Source organism: Periplaneta americana, chromosome 2 (assembly GCF_040183065.1).
Source record: "Periplaneta americana isolate PAMFEO1 chromosome 2, P.americana_PAMFEO1_priV1, whole genome shotgun sequence".
Classification (NCBI taxonomy): Eukaryota; Metazoa; Arthropoda; class Insecta; order Blattodea; family Blattidae; genus Periplaneta; species Periplaneta americana.
The window spans coordinates 195,645,365-195,658,479 of NC_091118.1; the positions used below are offsets into that span (position 1 = coordinate 195,645,365).

Consider the following 13,115-nt stretch of genomic DNA (forward strand, 5'->3'; position numbering starts at 1 on the left):
AATAAAATAAAACAAGACCACCTCTGTGGTGTAGGGGTCAGCATGCTGGTCTTTTACGCAGAGGGCCCGGGTTCGATTCCAGTCGGGTTAAATTTCCTGGTTGAGGTTTTTCAGGGTTTTCCCTCAACTGTAAGGCAAATGCCAGGAAATTCGGGCCACAACATCCCTGAATACCACTGGCATCACTCATCATCAAAATCATATTCATAACAAATCTGTAATACATATACAGTCGCCATCTAGTTTACAGCAATAGAACCAGTCTCAACAATAGTACACAGGCCTTCGGATTTCACCCAAAAGATTAACTCGCGATATGACCAAAGATGTTAAAGCGAGTATAAATAACAGCGAGAAAAAAAAATAAAAACAAAATAAAACAAAACAACACTCATTAACACTCACTCAAGAATACCCATAGCTGTTTATTTATTTCATATGCCATGGCAACAATAGTAAAACAATTGAAACAGCAGTTTCTGTGAAAGGAAAATAATCTTTTCTGACTATTAAATGAACCTACATTTTAAAGAAATTGTATACATATACAACATTAAGTATATTGTATACTATACCGGTACTTACTTTGTTTCTTCCAGTTCTGCATGTTCTTTCTCATACATGCGTTTCAGATTCTCCACGTGTGTCAGCATCACCTCGATTGCTTTAGATAAACGAGTCTCCTGCTGTACTGCTCCGTAAATCTGCAAAACATTGCCTTATATAGGTACCTATGTAAGGGTACATGCACTTTCGAGGGTTAAAAAAAATTGATTTTTAATCTTTCTTATAATAATTTAATATCAACGTTTAGATTTATCTGTGAAATAAATTTTAAGATATCAAATAGTGTGTGTGTTCTGAAATTGATCTGTGTGTTGAGAATTTGATCAGGGTGTGTTTTAGTGTGTCTGTATATTTCATATTGTTCTAATGTGTTGAGTTTTTGGTTTTTGGGTTGTATGTGTAGGATTTCCATGTCTGTGTTTATGTTATTGTATGTGTAGTTAGCATTGGTTATGTGTTCGGCATATGTAGATGTATTGTGTCCTCTGGTTATTGCTTTAATGTGTTCTTTGTATCAAGTTTGGAATGATCTGCCTGTCTGTCCAATACATACACACTATTTGACACAACTCTTCATCACACAAACGCACCCTCACAACAGGCAGCAAAGTTGAGATGGTGCCGAGACACAGAAGGCTCTGAGGATGGTGTCAAGTAGCACCGAAACAGCTGTAAGCCGCACATGCTTACATAATTAACACGAGTAAGATCGCCATTTAATTAATTGTTTATTAATATTTAAAATCTTGGGAATAATTTTTTAAATAGCAGTTTAGTACAAATCGCAAAATTAAAGCTCTTAAAATTCACAATTCTAAAAACTTTCATAAAGGCAATATTTTTTTTCTTTTAGATCGAAGGAAGCATATAACATTTCATTAAAATAGGACTTAAAAATATGCAGGAATAAAATTTATAAAACAAATTTTTAAGGTTGGAAGGTGAATGTAACCTCTTAAACTAAATTTTCAAAACACAAATAATTGTATCTGAATGGCCAGTGGAATACTGAATGCTACCTCTGCAGAGCTGGAGACCCTCTCTGTGGACCGTTGGAGCACATCAACTTGATTTTGAATCTTGCCAAGAATATCGATAGACTCCGAATCCTTGCACAGGTAATTGAGATTCTGCAATGGTACAATAAGTTTCAGCTAAATGTATCCAAGCACTTCAAATGTGTGACAACAATTTAAATTATTTCTGGTACCTACAGTATTCATAATAAATATGTATAACTACTTTTGTATATAGATCTTTTTGTTAAATTATTAAGTTTTGTACTTTTGTGAACTAATATCAATAAATCTATCTAAATCTATTCATAATAAAGGGATTAAAGGAGCAAGAAACATCTTGGATAATTGTCAAATTCTGATAAAAAGTGAATAACTCCAGATTGTAGGTCTACTCAATCATGAACAATACGAAATGGAACAGAAAATGCACTTGGATAGTAACAGTCACCTCTTCCAGATAAAGATTTGTGTGATGTACAGTAGGTACCAGTTATTTGGGATCTAGGACATAAAAGGCTATTATTCAAGAAGGGATCTGGAATTCTATTCACCAGAACCCTAATCATTGTACCACCTCGTCACTGCTTTTTAGTCCCCCGTTTTTCTGGTCACCATGACTTTTTTGTCACCAGCATTATTTGTCATTTCGACTTTTTGTCACCTATCCCTTGGTCACCTGTTTGGCAGAAATGAAAAGTGAATCATCTTACAAACAATACATATTTTATTTAGTAGCGTGTGTGCAGTGTTTTGTAATTTATTTTTCAAAATATCCAGCTAGATTAATGTCCGATGGCCTTTAGGTAAGACAGCACGTCGTCTCCTTAAAATCTGGGTGTCATTCAATAATACGATAAATCCTTTTACTCAAATTCTGATACTTCTTCATTTTACGCGGAGAAGAATGTTCTCCTTCTATCCACTCAAAATCATGACGTGTCCTTTCTGTTTCACTCCACAGTAACTGCAGGACAGAATATAAGGAAGGATGAGGCTTTCCCACGAGAATGTTCAGACGCCTATGCTATGCCTCACATGTGTTAATGATGAGGAAGATTCTCTCTAGTTTTTATATAACAGTTCCATACGATCAGGAAACATTGGTTGCTATCTGCCTCTACCCCATCTACGATATAGTTGTCTTTCACATAGTTAAAGACTGGAATTAATTCATCGACAGCAGTGGCTTCCAAATCTTCAAACGCATCGACAACATCTTCCTTGGACACAAGTGCTAGGGTGAATGAAATTGCGCCCCTAATGCTTCTTGTGAAACGAAATTCCCATGCGGTTACACCATCATTACAATAATTTAGTTGCAGCTGAATATATGACATTCAACTTCAAACCAAAAATTAAACTGCGTAACTTTGCAAACAACTTAACAATCCAATTACGCTTAAAAAATTAAAAAAAAAGACATTATTGTGGCAGTGACGAAAATTTAATTGGTGATCGTAAGTCTGGAGACGAAAATTTAATCGGTGACGAAATAGTACGATGACGACAGTTCCAGTGACGAGAATTACTAAATCCGTTCAAGAATTATTGTTGAAAGAGCAATTACTGTGTTATTTTAACTTAGTTTCATTGCTTTCTTATCAACCTGTTATCTCAACAATGCTGAATATGGTATACGTACATGGATGGTAGTCTTGAGTTTCAATACTTCGGCAGCCATATTTCTTTCAGCCAGATCTCTTTGTCGTTGCTGACGATCATGACGACTTGTTAAAGTCAGCTTGTCTGTTTTAAACGCCAAGGATAACGATGAGAACTTGTTCTGTAACACATTCAAAGAACCAATTTTAACATACAACAATATCAACTCTTAAGCAATATTTTAATAAAAAGTTAACCAGTGATAGTGGTAACATTCTTGCGATTCTTGCAAAATAATAAATTCAGAAATATTTGGTCTCATTCCCAATTGAACTAAAATCTGCCAACGAAAGAATAAAGTTCTAGCAAAATGTTTCCATTTTATTTTTATTATATGTTGTTATTGAAACCTTGGATTCGACTTCGTCACCACCAGGATTTCAACTAGTGTCCACAGAAATCATTTGCCAGTGCTCTATTAACTGAGCAGATGGCCCTCTCTTAACTACAATATATTGTTTCTTTACAAAGAAAAACAATCTTAACAACATACGCCTTTAAGAGTACTGTATTACTGTTTTAATTTCCACTTTACACGTCTATCTCAGTTTCCTGTTAAAAGCTTCATGTGAAATTGCTACTTCCAACATTCACGCATGGTTAAAAATGTTACACCATAATAGGAATTTGCTATAATTATACTTATAATCATTTCCTTGAATTACGGTATATTTTCTCATAATCCAATAAGTTTATAACAAAATGACTAACAAGACTGGTGATTGTATACATTATTCAGTGAATATTTTTATACAACCGTAGGGCTGCAAAATTTCAAGTGGCATCTGCTTGTTTACTCAAGTCCTGACGTCAACAATAAGCCAGGGTTGTCCAAGATTCATACATCCACAATTTATGTATGTTAATATTGGAACAACAAATATATAGGAACGTCACTGAGTATAGGCACAGTCTAGTATATACAATCACGAAGCTTGAGTTATGAGGGCGCTAGAAACAATAGACTGTGCCGACACTATTTCGCATTGTCTGTAATGAGGCGATGTTAGCGATCCTAATGGTTAGCAACTATCTATGGATGCATATTTATTACGTATTGAGCTTCGTGGCTGTATATACTAGACTGTGGTGTAGGTATACAACATTAATTTGCATGAAATTCAGTAGCACAGCTTTTGTTGATCTCGGAGAACCTTAATTTTTACACAGTACTAAATTTATTGAGGTTTATACAGTCCATATCCCAACTTTTTCCTCATTCTGAACATAACGTTCTCTACAACATCTTACAGCATTGCTTACAGAAATCGTGTAGGCCCCTAATGCACAGATTGAAGTTGTACAAATGACGACATGAATATGAAGCTAAGGCTAAATTATTGTACAGACCCAGAAACAAAATTTGGACCCACTGACTTTTTAAAATTCCAGTTATAACATACTGAGAATGTGCAGAAACAAAATTTGGATCCACTGACTTTTTAAAATTCCAGTTATAACATATTGAGAATGCGCAGAAACAAAATTTGGATCCACTGACTTTTTAAAATTCCAGTTATAACATACTGAGAATGTGCAGAAACAAAATTTGGATCTACTGACTTTTTAAAATTCCAGTTATAACACACTGTGAATGTGAAGAAACAAAATTTGGATCCAATGGCTTTTTAAAATTCCAGTTATAACATACTGAGAATGTGCAGAAACAAAATTTGGATCCACTAACTTTTTAAAATGCCAGTTATAACATACTGAGAATGTGTAGAAACAAAATTTGGGTCCACTGACTTTTTAAAATTACAGTTATACTGAGAATGTGCAGAAACAAAATTTGGATCTACTGACTTTTTAAAATTCCAGTTATAACACACTGAGAATGTGTAGAAACAAAATTTGGATCCACTGACTTTTTAAAATTCCAGTTATACTGAGAATGTGCAGAAACAAAATTTGGATCTACTGACTTTTTAAAATTCCAGTTATACTGAGAATGTGCAGAAACAAAATTTGGATTTAGTGACTTTTTAAAATTCCAGTTATAACATACTGAGAATGTGCAGAAACAAAATTTGGACCCACTGACTTTTTAAAATTCCAGTTATAACATACTGAGAATGTGCAGAAACAAAATTAGGGTCCACTGACTTTTTAAAATTCCAGTTATAACACACTGTGAATGTGCAGAAACAAAATTTGGATGCACTGACTTTTTAAAATTCCAGTTATAACATACTGAGAATGTGCAGAAACAAAATTTGGATCCACTGACTTTTTAAAATTCCAGTTATAACATACTGAGAATGTGCAGAAACAAAATTTGGATCCACTGACTTTTTAAAATTCCAGTTATAACATACTGAGATTGTGTAGAAACAAAATTTGGATCCACTGACTTTTTAAAATTCCACTTATAACATACTGAGAATGTGCAGAAACAAAATTTGGATCCATTGGCTTTTTAAAATTCCAGTTATAACATACTGAGAATGTGCAGAAACAAAATTTGGATCCACTGACTTTTTAAAATACCAGTTATAACATACTGAGAATGTGCAGAAAAAAATTTGGATCCACTGACTTTTTAAAATTCCAGTTATAACATACTGAGAATGTGCAGAAACAAAATTTGGATGCACTGACTTTTTAAAATTCCAGTTATAACATACTGAGAATGTGCAGAAACAAAATTTGGATCCACTGACTTTTTAAAATTCCAGTTATAACATACTGAGAATGTGCAGAAACAAAATTTGGATCCACTGACTTTTTAAAATTCTAGTTATAACCAGACATCGGATTCTAGGGCAAATGCCTATTTTGTTTCTTTAGGAGAAAAGTAAAAATAATTTTAATATTTGTGTTTCATGGAAATTGAAAGGTATTCAAAGAGTTTTATAGAGCCCTAAAATGCCCTAAAACGGTTATTAGAGCCTAATTTGTTAATATTCACCTAAAATGCCTAACTCACTGTAAAGTTTCGCATTTTACTCTTACTTTTTATAATTTATACATGCATTCACTGCGAAATTTAAGGCATTTAAAAAGTGGAAAGTTCGCTTCACACCGGCCATGAAACCATTGATAAAGGAAACAAAATGTTTTGAATCTCACGACACTCGCAATAGATTTCACCGAATTTAACATGTTTGGAGGCATAAATGCCGACAAAGAACCAACCTTAGTTTTGAAGCAGGCAACAATCACAACATGTGCTGCTACCGATTCAGAGATATACTATACTATAAAAATGACTGTTTTCGGTCTCAAACCGATTAGCTGTACTGCCCTTCAGAGTGTCATAAAATCACAATTTTTGGAGAAAGAGTGTTTTTGAAATATTTATGAAAAGTCGTAAAACTGCGAATTAGTAGGGTAAACCGTTACAAAATATTTAAAAGAATGGCCCTCCTAGTGTTAACACTACCAGGAAATGCAACAATAAGTGGAACTTTGTATTTTTGCGCCTGCTTTCAAAATGATTCTCAGTGACAAAAGGCAAAGGTTAACTGTGGAGAATTTAGAAAAAAATTCTGGTGGTGTACTGTGCAGATAATTATAATAAAGTCTGAGCATGGAACTGAATTTCAATAACTTAAAATGAGTAATCTTGATATCAATAACCATTATTTCATTAGTTTCAATATATTAAATTTGTGCAGCTCTGTTTATAAATATAATATAGTATTCTTTTTTAATATTCAAACATACTTTTTTGTGCGTATTTTAGTGTATAACTAAAAATTTCAGTGAAAGAAATAAGTATGATACCTTGATGTGCCTAAAATGCCTATTTTCATTAAAATAGAGCCTAATTTTACAAATTTTGAGCTTATTTTAGGCGCCTAAAACTGCAATTTTTAGTGCCTAAAAATCCGATGTCTAGTTATAACATACTGAGAATGCGCAGTATGTTATAACCAGACATCGGATTCTAGGGCAAATGCCTATTTTGTTTCTTTAGGAGAAAAGTAAAAATAATTATTAATATTTGTGTTTCATGGAAATTGAAAGGTATTCCATTGAGTTTTATAGTGCCCTAAAATGCCCTAAAACGGTTATTAGAGCCTAATTTGTTAATATTCGCCTAAAAATGCCTAACTCACTGTAAAGTTTCGCATTTTACTCTTACTTTTTATAATTTATACATGCATTCACTGCGAAATTTAAGGCATTTAAAAAGTGGAAAGTTCGCTTCACACCGGCCATGAAACCATTGATAAAGGAAACAAAATGTTTTGAATCTCACGACACTCGCAATAGATTTCACCGAATTTAACATGTTTGGAGGCATAAATGCCGACAAAGAACCAACCTTAGTTTTGAAGCAGGCAACAATCACAACATGTGCTGCTACCGATTCAGAGATATACTATACTATAAAAATGACTGTTTTCGGTCTCAAACCGATTAGCTGTACTGCCCTTCAGAGTGTCATAAAATCACAATTTTTGGAGAAAGAGTGTTTTTGAAATATTTATGAAAAGTCGTAAAACTGCGAATTAGTAGGGTAAACCGTTACAAAATATTTAAAAGAATGGCCCTCCTAGTGTTAACACTACCAGGAAATGCAACAATAAGTGGAACTTTGTATTTTTGCGCCTGCTTTCAAAATGATTCTCAGTGACAAAAGGCAAAGGTTAACTGTGGAGAATTTAGAAAAAAATTCTGGTGGTGTACTGTGCAGATAATTATAATAAAGTCTGAGCATGGAACTGAATTTCAATAACTTAAAATGAGTAATCTTGATATCAATAATCATTATTTCATTAGTTTCAATATATTAAATTTGTGCAGCTCTGTTTATAAATATAATATAGTATTCTTTTTTAATATTCAAACATACTTTTTTGTGCGTATTTTAGTGTATAACTAAAAATTTCAGTGAAAGAAATAAGTATGATACCTTGATGTGCCTAAAATGCCTATTTTCATTAAAATAGAGCCTAATTTTACAAATTTTGAGCTTATTTTAGGCGCCTAAAACTGCAATTTTTAGTGCCTAAAAATCCGATGTCTAGTTATAACATACTGAGAATGCGCAGTATGTTATAACCAGACATCGGATTCTAGGGCAAATGCCTATTTTGTTTCTTTAGGAGAAAAGTAAAAATAATTATTAATATTTGTGTTTCATGGAAATTGAAAGGTATTCCATTGAGTTTTATAGTGCCCTAAAATGCCCTAAAACGGTTATTAGAGCCTAATTTGTTAATATTCGCCTAAAAATGCCTAACTCACTGTAAAGTTTCGCATTTTACTCTTACTTTTTATAATTTATACATGCATTCACTGCGAAATTTAAGGCATTTAAAAAGTGGAAAGTTCGCTTCATACCGGCCATGAAACCGTTGATAAAGGAAACAAAATGTTTTGAATCTCACGGCACTCGCAATAGATTTCACCGAATTTAACATGTTTGGAGGCATAAATGCCGACAAAGAACCAACCTTAGTTTTGAAGCAGGCAACAATCACAACATGTGCTGCTACCGATTCAGAGATATACTATACTATAAAAATGACTGTTTTCGGTCTCAAACCGATTAGCTGTACTGCCCTTCATAGTGTCATAAAAATCACAATTTTTGGAGAAAGAGTGTTTTTGAAATATTTATGAAAAGTCGTAAAACTGCGAATTAGTAGGGTAAACCGTTACAAAATATTTAAAAGAATGGCCCTCCTAGTGTTAACACTACCAGGAAATGCAACAATAAGTGGAACTTTGTATTTTTGTCCAATTGAATCTCAATAACAACGGTTCATTTAAATGCTCGTTAACAGTTGCTCTTTCCGTCACCTTATTTGTGTTGAGAAGTTTAGAGCGGTAGGACGTTTTCCTGTGAAGTTTAACGCGATAATGCCGAAAAATATAAGTGCAAAATCTACATTGATCCGGCAATGGTTAACAGAATATTCAGAATTCACTTATGATGGAAAAATAATATTCTGCAAGATTTGTAGCAAACAGGTATGTAACAATAGTTGAAATATATAAATTCTATTAATTTTAATGAGTAGGCCTGTAATATTTATACATTGACTGAGCTATCCTGAGGTATAATTCTTTTTAAGACCACTACACTTTAACCTTTTAAATGCCGATAGTTAAAGTATTTGCAGATCATTAAAATTTTGATTGTTCGAACCCACTAACTTTGTGATAGAAATACGGCAATACAACAATTAGGATTTTATTTTAATTCAGTTTACTTTAAATTTTTAGATTTCGCAAAAAAAGAAGTGCCACCTAAAGCAGCATGTGCAAGGAGCGACTCATAAGCCTAAAGCTCAGCAGAAAAATCAACTGCAACAAACTTTACTAACACAGCCTACTTCATCCTATCTCAGCAGCAATTTCTATGCTGATTTAACCAGAGCGTTCGTTGCTGCTAACATTCCCTGGAATGCAATTGAAAATCCGGTTTTAAGACAGTTTTTACAAAAATACTGCAAACAAAATATCCCATCTGAGTCGACCCTAAGAAAAAATTACTTAGACAGAATATACAATGAAACTTTAGCTTCCATTCGGGAGGATATAGGTGATTCTTACATATGGGTCTCTGTGGATGAAACCTCAGATCCTATGAATAGGTATATAGCAAATATGGTAGTTGGAAAACTTAGTCCTGATGGACCTTCGATTCCACACCTTGTATGTGTTAAGGAACTTTCGAAAGTGAATAGCCAAGCCATTGCTTATTTTGTAAATAAAGGCCTACAGTCTTTATACTCAGGTAATATAGACGATTCTAAAGTTCTGTTGTTTTGTACTGATGCTGCCTCATACATGGTTGCTGCAGCTCCACTTCTTAAAACATTTTATCCTAACCTCACGCATGTAACCTGTCTAGCACATGGCCTTCACAAGGTTTCTGAAACAATCCGGAATGAATTTCCTCTTGTCAATTCATTTATTTCTAACACAAAAAAAATGTTTTTGTAAAGCCCCATCCAGGATTTCAATATTCAGAGAGAACTTTCCAGATATCCCACTCCCACCTCAGCCGGTTGTTACACGATGGGGAACCTGGATTCAGTCAGTGGTGTATTATTCTAAGTATTTTAAAGAAGTGGTCACAGTTATTGATAAATTACCTGAAACTGATAGTGCAGCGTGTGTGAAAGCAGTGAAAGATTGTCTGAATGACTCACGAGTGAAAAACGATATTGCCTACATAACATCAAACTTTTCTTTCATACCTGCAAGCATTGAACAATTAGAACGTGAAAAACAATCTCTTTGTAGCCAAATAGCAATAGTAAAGGAAGCTCAAGTGAACATACATTCTGCTTTGGGCGAAACTGGGAAAAAAGTTAAAAATAAGTGGGACAACGTATTAAATAAGAATGTAGGATTTTCATTGTTGGAAAAAGTATCAAGAGTGATATCGGGGGAAAGTGTAAATGTTCCAGTAAGTATTGATGTTTCTATTGTACCTAATTTAAAATTTGCGCCTCTCACATCAGTTTCGGTTGAAAGAAGTTTTTCTGCTTTCAAAATGATTCTCAGTGACAAAAGGCAAAGGTTAACTGTGGAGAATTTAGAAAAAATTCTGGTGGTGTACTGTGCAGATAATTATAATAAAGTCTGAGCATGGAACTGAATTTCAATAACTTAAAATGAGTAATCTTGATATCAATAATCATTATTTCATTAGTTTCAATATATTAAATTTGTGCAGCTCTGTTTATAAATATAATATAGTATTCTTTTTTAATGTTTAAACATACTTTTTTGTGCGTATTTTAGTGTATAACTAAAAATTTCAGTGAAAGAAATAAGTATGATACCTTGATATGCCTAAAATGCCTATTTTCATTAAAATAGAGCCTAATTTTACAAATTTTGAGCTCATTTTAGGCGCCTAAAACTGCAATTTTTAGTGCCTAAAAATCCGATGTCTAGTTATAACTGAAACTTGGAAAACTCAGGTTCCCCAAATTTTGTTTCTGCGTCTGTACTTATTGGGTACTAACACAATATTATTCCTTCGTATAAGTATCTTATACATGACAACCCCATTATGAAAGATATTGAAGAATCTTCGTCTTTAGTCCCAGGGTACGAATTAACGGGGTAGGGGGGGATGGGAGGAATTTCCCCCTCCCGTGTTTGTCGAAAATTTATTCCCCTCTCATAAATTCATATTAATATCTCTGCCAGGGATAACTTCTATCCCCCCTCACAAAATATAATTGTTTTAATATGAGTATACTTTATAAATTTAATTTCATTTATTATATTTCATAGAACTTCTTGGGCTCTCACTTTGAGAAAGGAAAGAGATTAAGGGTGTTTGAGAATAAGATTCTTAGGAAAATATTTGGGACTAAGAGAGATGAAGTTAGAGAAGAATAGAGAACTACATGCATTGTATTCTTCATCTGATATATAATATTAAAATGGATTTGAATGATATGGGATATGATGATAGAGACTGGATTAATCTTGCACAGGATAGAGACCAATGTCGCGCTTATGTGAGGGCTGCAATGAACCTGCGAGTTCCTTAAAAGCCGTTTGTAAGTAAGTATTATTCCATAGATCGTACGTTAGCAATGAAGCTTTAAGATGCGGAAGAAGTCAAAATTTTACAAGATTACAATTACAATATTTATAATATTTTACAAGTTTTACAATTTTGCAATTTTCTACAATTTTTTACGATATTTTGGCGAGATGTAATGAGATGAGGTGAGGCCCGAGGATTCGCCAAAAGATTACCCGGCATTTGCCTTATGGTTGGGGAAAACCCAACCAGGTAATCCCACCAAAGGGAGTGAAATGAAGTGAGACCGAGGACTTGCCATAGACCATCCGGCATTAGTCCCAAGGCTAATAAAGTACAGGGACATCATTTTATTTTTACTAACATTTTTAATATTAACCTGGCTATACCTTTGGATTAATGATTGAGACCCGGAAACACCGTTTGCTACCTCCTCCCACGACTGGAGTTCGATGATACTGGTGTAATATACAAGCAAATCACTTTACTAGGTACAGGAGGGAAGAAAAGCAGTTCATCCATTTACGTAAAGTAGGAAATATCGCGATTTTGAGTGTGATAATTTTCATTAGGTTTTGTTTAATCAAAATACAGTACAGTATTAACAATACGTGTTTTTACTCACGAACTGAGTTATCCATGTGAACGTATTCATTATGCAGTGTATATTATAATGTCTACAGCACATCAGCGTACGATATAGAGAATGAAGTTAAAATGAAAAATAATCATAATATGGATATTTAAACACATTTTTGAAAATGGTGGCCGTTCATTTCGATACAGGCTTCAGTTCTTTTGTGCCTATTATCGCACTATAGACTATTGCATCTAATTCCAATTACCAGTTCCGTCCTTCATACTTAGTAACTTATGTTGAAATAATTCTGTACCTACTCTATAAAAGAGTACCTTACGTACTGTAAATTCAATCTTCACTTCTGCCCGACCCGCACAGATAAAATTACTCAGATATGCAATCTACTGTCCGTCCAAGTGGGTATGTCGCAGGATCGTAGAAAGGGGGGGGAGGAATCACGTGACAGTTAATTACATAACGAAGCCCTTTTATTTAAGTTATTTTAAACAGTTGCATAATATTACGTAGACGTCCAATTAATTCCTAACAGAAATTAATGTTTTCAGAAAAGAGCTAAGAAAGCCCAGCCACTAGTCTTTACAGTGGAGCGAGCAGAAGCAGGTGGGGGAAATCGGGATGCGACGTAGGCAAACGGACGACAGTACCTGTGCGAAAATATGATTCAATATTGGAAGTTTTCGTCACTGGAGAACGTGAACATATTTCTGAAACGCACTATAATCACTAACTCAGTACTGCGGCCTTGGTTCTGTGTGGAGGACAGTTGGAACTTCGTTAGTAGAAGGGGTGGGAG

The 13,115-nt window shown here is 34.0% G+C and overlaps 1 protein-coding gene across 5 annotated transcripts in view; it reads right to left on the bottom strand.

The window, feature by feature from the left end:
• Window positions 1-13,115, bottom strand: part of LOC138694994 (inositol 1,4,5-triphosphate receptor associated 1-like) — a 383,890-nt gene that overhangs the window by 29,816 nt on the left and 340,959 nt on the right. For all 5 annotated transcript variants that reach the window (XR_011331033.1, XM_069819250.1, XM_069819251.1 and 2 more), the window contains 3 exons: window positions 3,229-3,369; window positions 1,587-1,697; window positions 586-704 (listed from right to left, as the gene is read on the bottom strand). Coding sequence is in view for 4 of the 5 variants with exons in the window: in XM_069819250.1 (XP_069675351.1) it covers window positions 586-704; window positions 1,587-1,697; window positions 3,229-3,369 (371 nt within the window). In the remaining variant the exon portion in view is untranslated. The remainder of the gene's footprint in view (window positions 1-585; window positions 705-1,586; window positions 1,698-3,228; window positions 3,370-13,115) is intronic.